The sequence below is a fragment of the Neopelma chrysocephalum genome, unplaced genomic scaffold, assembly GCF_003984885.1.
Source record: "Neopelma chrysocephalum unplaced genomic scaffold, ASM398488v2 Primary Assembly neopelma1_66, whole genome shotgun sequence".
Taxonomy (NCBI): Eukaryota; Metazoa; Chordata; class Aves; order Passeriformes; family Pipridae; genus Neopelma; species Neopelma chrysocephalum.
The window spans coordinates 1,495,565-1,513,190 of record NW_020897725.1 but is presented as its reverse complement, the minus strand read 5'-3'; the positions used below and the strand labels follow the sequence as shown (position 1 = coordinate 1,513,190).

At 33.5% G+C, this 17,626-nt stretch overlaps 1 protein-coding gene across 6 annotated transcripts in view; it reads left to right on the top strand.

Annotated features, from left to right (window-relative positions):
* Positions 1-17,626, top strand: part of CSMD3 (CUB and Sushi multiple domains 3) — a 621,549-nt gene that overhangs the window by 363,051 nt on the left and 240,872 nt on the right. For all 6 annotated transcript variants that reach the window (XM_027684441.1, XM_027684440.1, XM_027684437.1 and 3 more), the window contains 3 exons: positions 3,744-3,938; positions 11,020-11,158; positions 16,062-16,249. In XM_027684441.1, the coding sequence (XP_027540242.1) occupies positions 3,744-3,938; positions 11,020-11,158; positions 16,062-16,249 (522 nt within the window). The remainder of the gene's footprint in view (positions 1-3,743; positions 3,939-11,019; positions 11,159-16,061; positions 16,250-17,626) is intronic.

Here is a 17,626-nt window from a genome sequence, read left to right as displayed (position 1 = left end):
ATTTGAAGGACCAAATTCCCCTGTGGATCTCTACTTTTCTTACATCATCTTTCACTCTCCGTCTTTGATTTTTCTCTCTCTTTTGTTTTGTTTTAGGTTGTCAGTCTTTCAGAGAAGTATTTATTAAGACTTAGAGATGAGCTGACACCAGATTATTCTGCAAACATTCTTTTTCCAATTTTGTCTTATATTTCAACTCCCAGCCCTCTATCTTATCTGCTTCATCCTCAGGTCATTTCTCACAAATGTCGAGTGTAAATATGAAGAAAATGTGGTGACTTCTTATTGGTTTCTATACATATCAGTTATCATTGCAAACTGAACTTAGGGTGGTAGCTAAATATCTTAGTAGTTTAACTAATTATTGGAAACTCGAGTTATTTAGAACTACTGAAATATAAAATCAGTTATAATTAAAATGAGATATTGAAACCATATTTCTTTACAGAAGTTGTAATATTTACTCTATGTTTTCTTCTCTTTCATCTTCTTTTAACATATTTCAGAGTTTTTGTTTCTTTTCATAATTGTGTTTAAGCTAGAATTGTTCATGTGTCTGTTAAACTCTATAGCTAAAATCTACTTACAAAAGCAAAATAATCTCCAAAAAATGTGTCTACTCTTTCTTCAGTAAAGACAGCTGCAGTCTGATAAATTACAGAAGTACTCTTTCCATAATAAATAGTTTAAGGGCAAGAGAAATGATACAAAAAAGGAACTGGTAGAATTTCACTCTGTCTTAGGATTTATAAACCCAAAGTTAATTAAAAATATCCATTTTCTTCTAACACTCCAGTTGGTATATGTCTAAGTTATCAGTCTCTTTTTGCCCCCTTCAAGAGTAGGAATAGTATGTCACAAGAGCAGTAGTACTTGATTACTTCTTTAAAAAGAATGTAGGCTAGTTCTGTAAGTATCTTCATTGATGTGGAGGGGAATGGATGTTTCATTCCCATGACAAAGGAGCTGATGCAAAGGAGAAAGTTGTGAGGTCCTCCATGAGTAGGCATTCCACAAGCCAGATTCATGCCAACCTCCCTTTGGGCTGATGTGGATGGATGTTTTGAGGTGGAGAGCTTCTTCTAGATTGATTCAGGCTAACTGGTGGACTGCTTTGAGCTGTTTCTCGTTGTTTGGGGTGTAGGTGGTGCTGGACAAATATTTTTATATAAGTTTAGAGCTGCTGTTTCTCTCAGTTACACAGATATTTCTTGTTGCTCTTTTCATAACAATTATTTAATTGTGCTTTATCTAGTGAAAGTTACAACTTTAAGAGATGCATAGCAGCCTGCTAAAGGTCAAACAGTGGGCCTCTGACATCAACCTAATTAATTCAGTGATTTCAGCTCTGTAGACCAAAACACTGACAATCCCAGATGATGGGTTTAGTCCATTGCTGTGCTAGGGTATGTTCATTACAGCCCATTTTTCCTGGCACTCCCTCCTGCTAGACTTTTTCAGTCTCAGTACTTCTCAAGATAGAATTCTTCAAACTGTAATGTACTAAAAAAAGTGTGAGTTTACACGGATATACTAAATAAGCCACCAGTTGTTTGCATAGCTTTAAGTATTATTTTACAATTATTTTGAGTATGAACTATCTCTGTTATTTGATATTCTCTTAACTTTGGTTTATTCTCTGATATTTTCCTCTGAAAGGGTTACCTTTTCTAGCTATTACTAGACTTATCAGCCAAAACTCTTCATAGGGCAATCCACTAAAATAATTAATTGTGCCACTGGACCACTCCTTGCTGGTGCTATTTCCAAAGATGTTTTAAAGCAGACTTTACACCAGATGAGTTCTTATTAGCTTAATTTCTACCTTCATTTCTCATAAGATCTCTGAAGTTTCTCCCCTGCACTTTTTTTTTTTTTAAACACAAAATGCACACTTTAACATCCTTCTGAGTTAATATCAGAATATCAACATCACCCTGATCTATCATTATGCTTCCTGGCATTTTTCCAGGTGTTGCTTGGTACACCTGTACAGTCATGGTAGTTGATGAGTATACAAGTCAGGAAAACTAGTTGATAAGGAACCATTGTTTCTTAATTTATTGTTGATGGGTAATATATGAATATAATTAAAGATATACCCGTGTATTCTTTTTCTTTTCAGCCTAAGGCTTGTATAATAGGACAGCTCCACCATGAAGCTTTTTAGAAGCATCAGCAGACTGTATTTTGCCCATCAAGTAATGTAACTGCAACCAGGCTAAGAAAGTGACTGCCGTTGTTGGGAAGGATTATCTTTCACTATCTTGTGTCCCAAAGCCATTCTATACAGTACAATTAATTCCATAGGAGCAGCAGTTCCTGAGCTGAAATATAGAGCAATGAATTGATTTTGCAGCCTTAATAAACTGATGTCATACACAAGCAAGCTAAACCCGGAGTCAAAATTTATCTACATTTACAGATAACAATATTGAAAATCTATCTCTGTGTTGTCTGAAGGTAGTAAGAAAAACAGACAATCAATTCCCTTCCTAAAAGTAGTGACTGTGCATAAAGTATTGGAAAAGTTTTTGTAACCCCTATGAAAAAGTATGGGATTGCATAATTTTTAATGTCATCCTTGAATGGTAGACAACTATTCAGTGAAAGCATGATTTTCAGTCCCAATATCTGTGACGTTTCCTAAGTCAAAACATCAATAAATAAATGCTTTCTCTTGTCTGTTGCTATGATTTGTAATACCTTTGTAATGCAACATCTGAGAAATCTTTCTGCTAAGTTAATGAAATATTACTTTTTTAAAAATTTCATGGGTATGTTTTGTCTAGCAGACACATTAGTAAAACTGTAGGGAAAAAAAAAGTGAAAAACATCTTTTTAGGGCATAGTCCTTTCTGATGTCTCCATATGTAAGAATATTTCTGAAGATACGATTTGAAGTCATCATATGTGATGAAGGTGGATATCATGCTTGTAATGTTTGTTCTCACTGAAAAATCATCATTCTGAAAAATATAGGATGTGTGTTCATAAATAAAACATCAAAATACAATAACTAACTAATACATCTATTTTAATGATAGTGTTAAAAATATGATCTTTCTTCTCCAAGTGTAAGGTGTGTTCTGTAGTAAAAGACATGGACAAGCTTTGTTATAGTATCTAGATGTATACATATAAATTAAAATTTTTCACTTTGTCCATAAATAAATGTGAAATTTTGTAAATACTAGGAATTTCTTTGACCTTAAACAAAATGTTATGTTTAAAGTTTAAAATTTTCTTTCTTTTGCCAACACAACCCCTTTTGTCACTGTTTATGAGCATACAGTACAGGAAACAAAATAAAATATGGTAGTATTAGGCATACTGAGGTCAGTATGGCTCAAATGGTGTGACAGTGAATTGGATATACAAAAGATGACTAAAGTTATTATATCATAGATGCTTGCCCTGCCTTTCTGAAGGATGCTTCTGGCCCATTGTAACATTAGATAGGATGGACTGTTGGAAAGGAGAACTTAGCCATCACTGAAATCTGCCAGCACCTAGCTGTCCAAGATGAGATTCATGCTGGTATAACTTTATATTTTTTGTACCGGTGTATGTTTTCTGATGTTGATCAATTTTTTTATTTCTTATTGTTTCCTTTTTTTCCTAATACAATTTTTTTGTTCTTATTTGCAGAACAAAATCCTAAAAATCTCCTGTTACTTGCAAGAGTTATCACACTATTTCCCCTTCCCCCCGCCCCCTTTTTCTTTTCTTCTCTTAAAAAGCATTTGGACATAATGAGTGCCCGGATCCCGGAGTGCCAATCAATGCTCGGCGTTTTGGAGACAACTTTCAGCTGGGGAGCTCAATTTCTGTTATATGCGAAGAAGGATTTATTAAAACACAAGGAACTGAAACAATTACTTGTATGCTAATGGATGGAAAAGTAATGTGGAGTGGACCTATTCCTAAGTGTGGAGGTATGTATATTTCTTTCTGGTTCAGGAGAACTTGATGTAATGTGTTTTGTCACCAAATGAAGTTCAGAATTTTGCAGAAGTATAGCACAAAGCTCCTGTAAAACCTAGCCCTTAATAAAGGAGTCTAGTAAGGCATGAGTTTTTATTATAAACCTGTCTGCAGGAGTGAATTTTTCTTATAACAGTTATAAGGATAGAAGAAAAACATGAAAAAAAATGGCATATACATCAGTGATGTAAACACTGCTATATAACATCTGTAATGATGAAGGCTAATCTAAGAAACTTAATAGAACTGGAATGGGAATATTTTACACTCTTCATACTTTCAGATAGCTCCTATGTAGTGCTGGAGGAACTATCATTTCCCAAAGACATTTTTTGCTTGAAAGGATTACTCCTGCCTTTTATTTTTCACTTCTTTTTAAAGAATATATTTGTCTGATGTGAAAAAAATGTTTAAAGCAAAGAGTTTCAGTGTTAGAAAAGCACCCATAATATTAATCTCTGCAGTTTGGAATTTCAGTCCAATCAATATCATGACTGGCCTAGTTAATACTTGGGAGAAAGAAATATCAGAGGAGAAGAAAATAAGAAAATCCTTCTGTTTTTCCCAAACTTTATTTTAGTATATTGAAGGCTCCTTTTCTTCAGCTGTGATATTTAAATCTCTTGCTAACTTGTCAATCAATGTTCTTGAGCAGAAGTCTGGGGGTTTTGTAGGGGTTTGTTGCTTTGATTTTTTTAAATTTTTTTTCACCCGGTTTCATATAGGTTTTCTTCAATATACAGCTATTGACTTCCTGATTCAAACAGATGAACAATTTAAAATCATTTGAGTGCTCAGTGACATTTGTTGATATAATATTAGATTAGAATGAAGATGCTGATTTCTTTTGGGTCTTTGGCCGTGCTATTTAAAACTTCTTGAGGTGTTTTAGTCCTCTGTTGCAGTGCTTGTGTTTCTTCTATCAACAGTGACTCCTAGGCTGGGAAAGATTCCCTTAGCAACTGATTTTCCTTTTTTATAGAAATTATATACTTCATACATCACAACGTATAAACCATAGTGTTTTGCATATTTCCTTGGACTTGTTTACACTAATAGATACCAAACTATAATTTTTACTTCATTGTCTATAGCTGAAGATCTCTTCTCCTAAAGGGGAAAAATTAATTCAGTTGCTTATAATGATTATATTTAATCAATAACAATATAATCTCTGATTTATGGTTTGTGAGTTTTTATTTTAAACGAAAACTTAATTTTTGTTTTCACTATGTAACTGCCTTCCTGAAAAAAATTGCATAATTTCAATACATTAATGTGACTGCTTATAATATCCTTCACATTCAGTTTAGTTTCTGAGATAAATTATTATTGTTTCATAATATAAGGTGGGTCAGTTTCACTAGACAAGATTAGTATAGGCTATAATGCCTCTGCTTTCATATAGGCTTCATGGAGCTGTGCAACACTGCTAATAAAATATAAAGTTGCATTTTTAATGTTACATTAAAAACTTAAATTACTGGGAATATTTTTTTAGTGTCAGTCCGTGCAGAAGATAATCTGATCCATAGGTGGCTGGAGACTCTGAATGGAACATATATTGGAATCCTAAAGTTTCAGACAAGGGTATATTTGTATTAGATGTTTTTGTCATCTTTAGAATTAGATATACTTTTAAAATTTCAGATAAAATTGGAAGACAAATGAAAATATTTTCAAACTAATAATGCAATTTGGTCTGTTGGGTGTTCAGAATTTTTAGTGATTGTGTGCACATTTGCCTGTACTACACGGTTATTTCATATAAGCTGTACACCCACCTCGTAATTTCATTGTCGTATATATCGAGTCAAAGGCATAACCTCCACATTCTGACTAGGAGACGCTGAATGTCACCACTGTGCACTTTTCCTTCCACTGCAGAAATGTCAGCAATTACAATTTATACCAGAGAGCTATTTGATAGTAAACATGGTGCAGATGGACAGGGTCAGCACACTCATTTTTCAGGGCAGTCCTGACCAGCCTCTGCTGGGACTTCCTCCCAGCCCTGCCCATGGCCCAGGATCCTATTTCTGCTGAGCCTGGGGCTGTGATCCCAGCAGTGCTGCTGTTCTTGGCTATCTCAATGTGCCCATGTGGCTTCCTGGTTTGACCTCAGACCTTACCCATCAAATTGCATCATCTAGTGGTCACTTGGTTGTTACCAGACCCTTTTTCTGTAACCAGTCCAGACTTGTTCACCTTGCTCAGGAAGAGCTGGATCTGTCTGTGAAGGCTCTAACTCAGTGTATGCTTGTGTATGTGTGCACACGTGATCTTCCTTGGCTCCTGACTTCTCTTCTCTAGTGGAGTGGTCCTGCTTTTGCTGCTCTCTGATGATTTTGAATTTGGGATTCCTGTCCTTGTGCCTTTCATCCTTCCTGTGAGGGTTATATGGAGGATATTCCCATAATCTATTCTAATATTGTGCTGTTGTACCTGTGCTGAAGCTCTAACCTTGGTCTTCCTGCATAACTCCTGTAATGCTTAATATCCTGTGGTTCTGTAGCATTGGTGATAAGCTCTTGAAAAAAACATGACTAAAACTATGAATCTATAACACCTTCAGTGATTAGCCTGTCATCCTCAAAGCTTTTTTCATACTTATATACAGAAATTTCCTGTCTCACCCCTGTACCTTACCATACAAAGAAATAAATACAAATGACTTTGTAAGAATTCTTAGATCAGACTAAGATTAACTTTCAGTATTTGGCATATCCCTGTGTTTGACAAATAGATTCTGGTTGATGACAACCTCTAGTTAAGTTATATTTCTGGTGTTTTGTTTTGAACACACAGACATTGAGAATGAATCTGTCAGGCAACCATCAAATATAGCTAGAGAAAAGAATAGGGGATGAAAATCAATGTAAAAAAGGTCAGGGAAACAATCCTTTGTCAAGATGAGAGTTTTATTTTCTGAGAAACAAGGCTCTTTAAGATCAGCCAAATAGCCCAGCTATTCTGAAGGCAAGGACTCCTGGGTCTAGGAAATCAGGTTGTGATGGTGAAAGTCAAATGAAAAAAATCTATGGAATCTTGCACTGCAAGCATCAGGAAGAACCATAATCAGGGGTGGGTAAGAAAGATGCAGACCCAAAACAGCAGCAAAACACTTCATTATTGTGAGACCCCAATTAGAAAGAGAAATTATCCCAAATTTAGGCAATCTTATAATGTGAATTATTTTTAATGTACTATTCATAGTAGTATTTTTGTAATAGAGGGGTTTTCTGTATTCTAAATATAATCTTTAACAGTGTCATGAAAATGTGGTGAGAATATGGAACTTTGTACAAGTGTAGCAATAATGTATTTGAACTATGGTAGTATACTGGCTCAGAATAAGGCCATCTGGTGTTCCTATTCTTGTTGATATACTTTGTAGTTTATAGACTCCCTATACATTATGAATATGAATGCTGGAGAGTTAAACTTCTGGTTGTTGAGGTGAATAGAAATTTAAATACTTTATTGCTTGGCTGATACTGTTTACCAGAGGTAGTATGAAAAAGAGACTTTAACACAAAAGGTGAGAAAGCCCATTTCAAAAACATCAGTGATGAAAACAAGAAGTCTAAATCTGCATATTTAGAAATGTTTGTAATAGATTGAATTCTGAAATCTACATAACTTTTAGAAACCCTTTTTTTTTCCCTACACAGTATGGGAAACATGGTCTATTATGTCCTTAAAAACAAAAAATACCTATTTTTAACAGTTCATCAGTTTAATATAGCAGCTTGGTAATCTCCTGAGAAAAAATGAAAATCAGACAAATGCATAATAATTCATGATCTTCAATTTGAAGTTGTGTCAAAGAGAGCAAAATTAATCTATTTTTCTAGTGGAAAAGTACAGAATAATATAGAAAATGGCATGTACTATGCCAGTACCAGTATGGGGGGCTCTCACAAGGACAGAGCAGAAAGGAAAAATCGCCTATTGCTGACCATGCTTCTTTTGGCACAGTCCAGGACACATTTGGCTTTCTGACCTGCAAGTGCACACTGTTGGCTCATGTCATCTACCAATATCCACAAGTCCTTCTCTGTAGGATTGTTTTCAATCCATCATTTTCAAAAGGTTTCCTGACATATCTCATTTGCTTTGGAAGTAAATATTGAAGTCTTTTGATAAGAGGCCAAAGTTTTTTCCCATATTTAAAAATTAAAGGATTAAAGCAGTTTATTAGTTCTTTTCTAGGATACTTTGTTGAACAATAAAAGAAAACCTTAGCAAAATGAAAATCTTGGCCTACATGTCTATGATGTAAATAAATATGTGTATGTTTCTAGTGAGTGAGTCTGGCAAAGAAACAAAGCAAGCTCATCTTTCCCTTCACAAAATGAAATTGGGGGAAAATTTCAGCTTGATTATGTCAACTATGTATGAACTTTGAGGCTTGGTGAAATCCAAAGTCATTTGGAGAACTTTTTTCAGAAAAGTGTCATAAAACTAAAAATAAGGAAATACATCAAAAAACAAACAAAAACCCAACCAACCAACCAACAAACAAAACAAACCTGTAAGATTTTCCTTTAGAAAATGGTTTAGTCCCTGAGGTTTAAGATCCTGAGGAGCTCACCAAATCTAATTTGGTCTGGATCAAATTCTTGATTATCAATTAAGCAAAGAGTAACAATAAGCCCATGATAACAATAAACTGGTCATGCCTTCGCAGTTCTATAGTCTAATGTATTTACTCCAATATTTATGAGAACCAACAAAGTATTTAAGCATAGAATCACAGAATGGTTAGTGTTGGAAGGGACCTTAAAGATTATTTAGTTCCAATGCCCCTGCAGTGGGCAGGGGTGCCATTCACTAGATCATGCTGCTCAGGTGTCCATTCAATCTGGCCTTGAACAATTCCAGGGATGGAGTATCCACAACTTCTCTGGGTAACCTGTTCCAGTGCTTTCTTTACTCCTCTGAGTAAAGAATTTAGTCCTAAGATCTAATCTAAGCCTTCCTCCTTTCATTTTAAAATCATTGCCAATTGTCCTATCTCTAATTGTATAAAAAGTCCCTCTTCCTTCTTTTTACAAGGCTCCTTAAGGTACTAGAAGGCTGCAGTGAGGTCTCCCCAAAGCCTTGCTTTCTCCAAGCTAAACAACCCCAGATCTCTCAGCCTGCCTTCAGTGCACCACTCTGCTTCATGTCATCTGCAGACTTGCTGAGGGTGCACTTGATCTCATGTCTATGTCATTGACAAAGATATTAAAGAGTACCAGTCCCAAGATAGAGCCCTGAGGGACATCACTCCTTAGCATCCTTTTAAATGAAGGAATAATGTCTTCCTAGTGTTTGTAAGTTACCATGTGGCCTACCAGATCATTATGTATGATAAAGTTCATATGTATATATATATATACATATACACACTGAAGTTGACTTTTTTTCTCTAGATATCTAGATATTTTAAATTGCTAGAAAAATATTATGATTTTTTACCGCTTGTAAAAGTGGTAATACTTCTAGTGATTCAATTACTGCATTTCTTAGATAACTCAAGATAATTCTGTGAATTAATTTCTCTAGGGAATATCAATCTACTACTGAAAATAAATAAATAAAAGCATGACAAGTATTCCTACTGTCTTTCCCTCACCTATCCATAACACAGAGGTGATGCTGATCTCACAAAAGTGGGATGACACACGCACTTGACTTTCATAGGCATGTAGATCCATCAGATGAAACGGGTTTGCATTCAAGCATGAAATTAAAAACCCACACAGAGCTTTGTAAGACTAAAACCTAAAAGATCTGTCCTTCAGTGGTATTGGTTTTACAGTTCTTACTCTACTAGCCTGTGAGATTATATCATCTTTGGGATGGACTCTCCATAGCCAAAATCAGCTTCACTCAAACCTAATTGTTACTTCTGAGAATGTCTATTCTGCCTTATGACTGTCTTAACACTGAAGAACTAATGGAAAATTCCCTCATTCTGTGCCAGATTTTCTTCAGCTATTTGTTAACTCAATTGGTTGGAACTTGATGCTAATAATGCTAAGGTCATGGGTCCAATCTCTGTAGGGGCCATTCACTTAAGAGTTGGACTCATTGATCCTTGTGGGTCCCTTCCAACTCAGAATATTCTGATCCTGGTCTAGTGGAAGGTGTCCCTGCCCATGGCATGGGGGGTTGGTATTGATTTAAGAATTGTTTTCAGAAATGCTCTTCATCCTTGTAAATCTTACAGTTGTAGAGATTCTTACTGTAATTAATGTGCCATTAAACCACTGAAATACTTAAAATTACTCACTTGTTCTAAGAGAAAAATTACATGTTATTTCTAGTAATTCTGCTTGCAGAATATTTATTTATTTATATATATTGATCTATATTTTCCAAGTGCTTAATAAACATCAACTAATCTTGGAAGAATGGTAAGTAGGTCTTTTTCATGAATGAGGAATAAGAACTGCCGTGACAAGCAAAATGCATGTGCTGTGACAGTAGATTTATGTCAAAGTTAAATAACACTTCACTGCTTTCTAGCTTTATACTCAACTAAAACTTTTTCAAGTTTTTCAAATCTCTCTGCTCAAAATTAAAAGTGAAAATAATGACATATTGTAGAAATTATGCTTTGGTTTATGTCCTTTATTGCAGGAAAATAGATTGTACTGTAAGGATACAGTAGAAAAAAAACCCCTGTTGTCAGAATTATGGAACAGTTTATTTTAAGTTTTTAAGGTCTTATTTCAGTTAATCTCCATGTAATTCTGAACACCATAGAATATATTAGCTTTGAAACCTTTTTTGCGTCTTCTTGCAACTGAATTTTTAAAATTTGTTTATTATAGTTGTCCTATATTGAAAATTGCAATTATGAATTGCATATAAGAAGTCTATGTTATTTACCTTTCTCTTTGTTTCATTTTTAGCTCCATTTAGTGGGCGTTTTTCATGGTAAAATAATGGAAAGTGACAATTGTGATTGAAAATTATAATTGTGAACTACATATAATAAATCTGTGTTGTTTACCTTTCTCTTTGTTTCATTTTTAGCTCCATGTGGTGGGCATTTTTCATCTCCCAGTGGAGTAATTCTCTCTCCAGGCTGGCCAGGGTATTATAAAGATTCCTTGAATTGTGAATGGGTGATAGAAGCTGAACCAGGACACTCTATCAAAATTACATTTGAAAGGTCTTTGCTAATGTTTTTCTTATTTAATGTTTTCTGGTTTTTACCCAGAAACAGGAGTTATTAGCTTTGTCATAACATTATTTTCACTATCACTAAAATCAAGCAATTGTATTATCAGGTAGGACTTTCCAAAACTCCTTCAGAGCATAAATTTTATCTTCAGTGAAATTTCTACTTGATGTGCTGAAAAGCTTTTGAAATTTCAACCCTCTTGCACATATTTAAGCCTGTCTGGCCCAGTTAAAAACTTTGTCTATTTTTAAAGATTAACTTTTTTTGATTTGCTTGTAACCATATTGCTATGATAATTACAAAGTTCTTTGTTTCTCTCAAAACCATGAAATCTTCAACTCTAAAAATCTGAATCAACTGTGAAAACTGAATTGAATGCATTCATATTTTTATCTATATTTAACTATCAAATCAGCTGATCTGTTTTTGTAAAAGGACTGTGTACTTTCAGAATGGAATTCCACTTTTCCCAAATTACTGCAGCATTCCACTTTTCCTACATTACTGTGTCTTACTAAGGTCCATTCCTGATTCTAAGGATTGAAATGTGCTGAGCACCTTACATTTCTTATGAGATTTAATTTAGGCTCTTTATTAGAAAGCAAAACAAAAAATGCAATCAAAGAATGCTTTTCTACATATTTTCAAGGATGTTTTAGATTATTTTTAATTGTAAATTTTAATAAAATTATATGAAAATCCAGGAAAAAAGTGTTTTTGATGATCAAAGTTATAGTGCACAAATATCATGCAAGTACTTTTCAGTTGGTCTTTATGCAGCATATTTTGACTACTCCTGGGCTCACTTGATTAAAAGAGAAGATATTTCTTTATTTTGATACAATTCAGAAGTTGTTTTTAGCAGGATATGAACTCCATATTCTCTTAGAAAAATTTTTCGTTGTGATTAAGATTGTTTAAAACTTTTTTCTAGTATATTGCTTGCACTATAATAAAGTGATCGTGGAACATTATATACAATCAAAGGGCAAGTAAAAGACATTTCAAAGGTATTTCCTATCCTTAACATCAAATGAAAGCTAGTCTTCAAAAATCACTATTACTATTTATCACTTAAAATAAAGACTTACCAAAGTTTTTGCCAATTAGAATACCTAAAAAGGTGAATAACTCCCTCTTGCAAAAAGTAATCAAAACTCGTATTAATTCAAAATTAAGAGAAATTTATTCTTTCTTGTCTTGTAAATCAAAATGAAAACTAAAAAAAAACTTTCATTAACGTAAATTTTTGAAAAAGTTATAATTTTAAATAGTTTATTTTTAATTCCGCAATTCATTTAAACAACAGATTTGATGTGAACTGTCATTTCAAAGTGAAAAGCACTTGCCTTTATATTTGCAAAATGCTGAGCTAGCTGCATTTTCTTTCTTTGGACATGCGTTTTACTAAATGCGACATCTTCTTGTGTACCCTTTTTGTTTGTAATGCATTAATGCTTTGTCATAAAATTGCACAAACTCTACTCCTCTTGTAAGAGCAATAAGAACAAGATGTGGTCTCTTCAGATCAGATAGAGCGCTTCTATCCTCTTTAAGATACTTCCATTGCTGCCCATTTTTGACACTCTTGACACTTGCCATAAGTTGGGCTGATATGCTTATTGCTCAGATGTAGCAACGCAGAGAGGCTCCACTCACAAATAGATGTATCTCTGTGCAGAAGTGCATGTAAAAATACATCTATGTATGTGTACACAGATGCATTTAGATATATAGTTACATGTTTGGATGTAAATAAGAAATTATTTCATAAATCAAATAATGAAACAGATCTCTATAGTGTACTGAAAGAAAAGATTTTGTAAGCTACTGTTATGCTTTTACTTAGACATTTTTCACACAGTTTAAATTTACATTCTGAGTCATTTATAAATTAGCTTTTTAAAAGCTCATTCTAGTCTTGGCTATCCTTGTTCTGCTCCTTCTGCTTGCTTATCTTTCACTACATTTTCTTAAGACAAAAGGATAATTTTGTTGAAATATACACTTGTAATACTACAGCCAAATGGCTTACCTATGTGATTAAAAAAACCACAAACCCTCATATTTTGCCTAGTTCTTTACCTTTCACTTTTGTCCCAAAAAAACACACATACTTTTTCTTGTTTTGATCATTACAAGTATCAAAACTTCCACGATATGAGTAGTTATTTGAAAGATTTTTAATTTCTCAGTCAGGGAAAAATATTTATGGTACACGTCTAGAATCTTTACATACTTTTTTGGATTTTCTAAGAGGAAGGGAACAATTTGTACTAATACACATTTTCTGCAGAATGACAGCTTAACGTTGCATCAGTTTCCCACTTGTAGAGTAGTTTATTTCCTTTTAATCGCATATCTTCCTATCTTCCAATACCTTCTCTTATGACAGTGGATAGGTGCAAGGTACTGCATTCCATGACTGTATGCCACAGTGTTCCTGTGCCAAGGAGCCAGAGACATATAGGAAAAGAAAGAGATCTACAGACACAGTGAATAAAAATAGCTATTAATTTTTGTGCTTTCAGTATGCAAAAATATTTTTTTCATATTTTGTTTTATGATTGTGCATGTATACTTTAAAAATTTATTCCCATTCTACAGGCATAAATGAGATAGGTAATCTGGTATTTTGTTATAAATCAGTATCTTTTTAGGCTCAATTGAAATGACAGAAGTGATAAATGGCAGTGCCATTCTTCATTGTAATGAAGTGTTTATCATGTAGCCTAATTATGAGTATTTAAATGCAAGGGATGCTGATAGCAAACTACTGATTGGAGTACTAGTCATGTTTGTCTGATGAGTATACACTGTGCAGCAGGATATCCTGACATCCCATTGAGTTGGTAGAGGGGCTCTTAGAAACAGATGCATGTTATAAATATTAAGGCAGCTTTATTTATTCAAATAAGACCTCTTCTAAAAATCGCGTGTCACCTCCCGTGTTAGAGCTTCTTTCACTCCTGTCTGCTTCTGAGTCCTCCATAAAAATACACCTGACATAGCAATGATGACGTCCAGGTTAACTTAAGAATAGTGATCAGTTAATTAGGAAAGGACATTGGAGCGGTCTTACATGAAACTTATTCTGTTTCTATAAACCCCTACTGTTTTCTCACACCAGAGAAAAAAACAGGCAACATGTAAATATATCAGATAAGTTGAGCATCAAGAGGAAAAAATTATATAAGCATCAGACTTACAAATTAAATTTAAATTCATCAGATTTTGAGCCAAACGACCAAGCAAAGGCATTGTATATAATTTCCCCTTCAAATTTCTTTCAGTTCATCTCACTTAAAAATGGTTCTTAATTTTTTTTGTCAGGTGATTATTCATTTTTTTCATCACTGTATTTTTCTACTGTTTGTGGTGGTGTATGTAGTCTTTGAACACAAAGTATTTACAAGAGGATTTCTTTTATGTCTTTGGAGATTCAACTTAATTTCAGTATGACTTGACTAGCCTGATGGCTGCATTACATTTGTAAGGTCCATGCCTTTTTATACCTTCAGTCTCAAGTATGTTTTTGATAAAGGGGCTAAGAAAGCAGAACAAGACTAAATGATCTGTTTCCAAGATTTCTTCTATTTTGTATGGATTACTGGGAAAAAATATTAGAAAAAACAAATTATTGGTTTTTAGCAATATATCACTTTGAGTTCACGTGGGAACTATCAAAACACGAAATATTCAGTTGTCCTCCTTCTAGGATTGTCCCACTTCTGTAACTCCCTATTACTTTATTTCTGTGCTCTTTTAAATGTTATTTTGTGTGAGTGGAACACTGATAGAAGAAAACACATGTTTTGGAGGTTTAATTTGTCTTCTCGTCTTTTGCCAGACTCCTTTACATTTTAAGGCTCAGACTCTTGGGACATAAATACTGAAATATTGACTTCCTCAGTGCATTGGCATTAGTCATGCAGTTCTTTGAATGAATTTCACAAAGCCCAATTAGGCTTCTAAGTAAATCAGAGAGAGAATTAAGAATATCTGAAGGGTGCTTGTAAGATCCTGCTGTTAATCGTTGCTTTTTAATTCTGTAAGGATTTTTCAATAATCCACCAGAGTCCCTTATAGAACAGTATGATTGATCTAAGGTCTGTCATAGAAAGAAAGAGAGAAACCACTGCCAAAATACCAAACAGGAGTTTGAGATTGCTGATAGCTTCTAAAACAAGACAAGCAAGGAGATATCTAGCAGCACTGTCACACAGCTTTTCCTTGACAAGGACAGCACACATGCTGTCTTTACACACTGGTCTTGTTTTCTGTTACTTTCTAAATGGGATTTTTAGTTGTAGGTTTGTTTTTTTATTTCCCCATAACTTCTGTCACCACTTTGGACTGAATCTCAGCTGGCATAAAACCACTGGAATCTCAGTGCAGACTCAAATAATTCTATCGCTACTTATAGAGGATTTTAAGAGTAGAAATTCAAGAGTATGATTCTTTGATAACATAAAGTACCTTGATGATATTTGTGCAAAATAGAAGAGATAAACTAAAAGAATAGATCGACATATCCTCCATATAATTTACTTAATTATTCAAAAAGACCCCATAATTTTGTGTTTTAAAATAACATATGTAAATAATATTAATCTTTATTAACAAACTGTGTTTCTGGATTTTTTTTCCTGCAATACAAACCAGCTCAAGGAGTTTAAACTTATTTCTTATCTTGCTAAGCCACTAACCTGAAATTTTATTATTATATTAATTATATAGGATAATTAATATTATTGCATTGATATTGTAAAATCGATATGTGGAGAAAAAATATTATCAGGGAAGGAGCATAGTTTTAAAATATGGTGTTACTGAATTTGTTGTAACTGTCTCTTTAAATTTGTGCCTCTGGATGTTTCCTCGATTTCAGATTTCAGACCGAACTCAATTATGATGTTTTGGAAGTTCATGATGGACCAAACTTATTATCTCCACTTCTGGGATCTTACAATGGTACCCAGGTCCCCCAATTTCTGTTTAGCAGTAGCAATTTTATTTATCTTCTCTTTACAACTGATAACAGTCGTTCTAACAATGGATTCAAGATTCACTATGAAAGTAAGTAATTCTGTACTGTATTATTTGATTTCACCTCCATCTCAATGCTTATTCTCATCATAAATATATAAAGATTTACAGATGTCATCTTTGGTAATTTCCTGTTATTTCTCAATCTGAGAAAGATTTAGTGATGTTAAACTGCAAAAGTGATGACCACTAATTTTACTTAAAATTTAGTGTCATTGATGTACTACTCTGTGCTTTAAGAATGAAAAGATGAGAATGGGAAGCAAATGCCTTTCTTCTGCATGCTGTTTTAAGGCTTGATATTTTTATATTTTATACAATACATTTTTGTATGTGTAAAACTGCATGAGATTATGAAGATTATGGAAATCTAAGCAAATAATTGAATTGCTGTTCTGATTGATGTATCTGCAGCTCTAACTGAAGGTAAGGCGAAATGCACTTTACACTAATGAGCTGAAAACCAAGCTATGCAATTGCTTGCTTATGGATTTTAAGGGTTGTAAAAACCTACCTATGTGATTTTTTCTGATATAGAAGTATTCTTTTGCCCTTATTACAATAGTATAAGCAAAACTGAAGAAAGTATATGTAAGATTTCATACTTTATGAATTCTTAAAATTCATTTAAGTTTATATATCCTAATTCAATTTACTTTTTTCATTTCTAAATATAACTTTTGTTGAAATAATTAAGATTTTTAAGAGAAACAATATTTCTACTGTAATCACTATCTGATTTGCTTAGTAAAGGTCATAAGCACATTGTTATCTGTCCATTTCTGTTTCATACAACTTGTTGGAACTACCACCAAATAATTTTCAGTTTTTTTAACGTTATACACTAGTGGAGACTAAAATTTAAAGTTATGATATCAGAGAACATTGAAAATATGCACTTACCATTTGTACACAAAATAAACAATTTTCAGTGGTTGCTTTTCTGTGTGATAGCCCCTGTTTATACATAGACATCTAATATTAATTTTATTTTTTCTTAATTCTTACTGATATCTCATCTTCTATTATCCAGTACAACCCAATTCTGATTCCCCTTTTGGGAATAATAATGACTAATGGTCCCCTCCTCATCATTTTTCCCTTCATATATTGTAGTGAAAGCTGAGGTCTTTTATATGTTCTTATCTTTTATGCTAATTATTTCTTTTCACACTGAATTTCTTTGTAAGAAAGGATATTTTATGACTTCTCTGTAGGAATGAAAAGAATAAAACCCATAAAAAATTTAACACTGAATACTTATAATTTTTGTACTTCACTATTATTCCTAGAGGTTTTTTTTTTTCTCATGATTATTTTATAATGAATTTCTTTGTATGAACTTCTCACTGGGAAATAATCTAAAAGGTTTAATATTTTAGCACACATTGAAATTTCCTTTCTCAA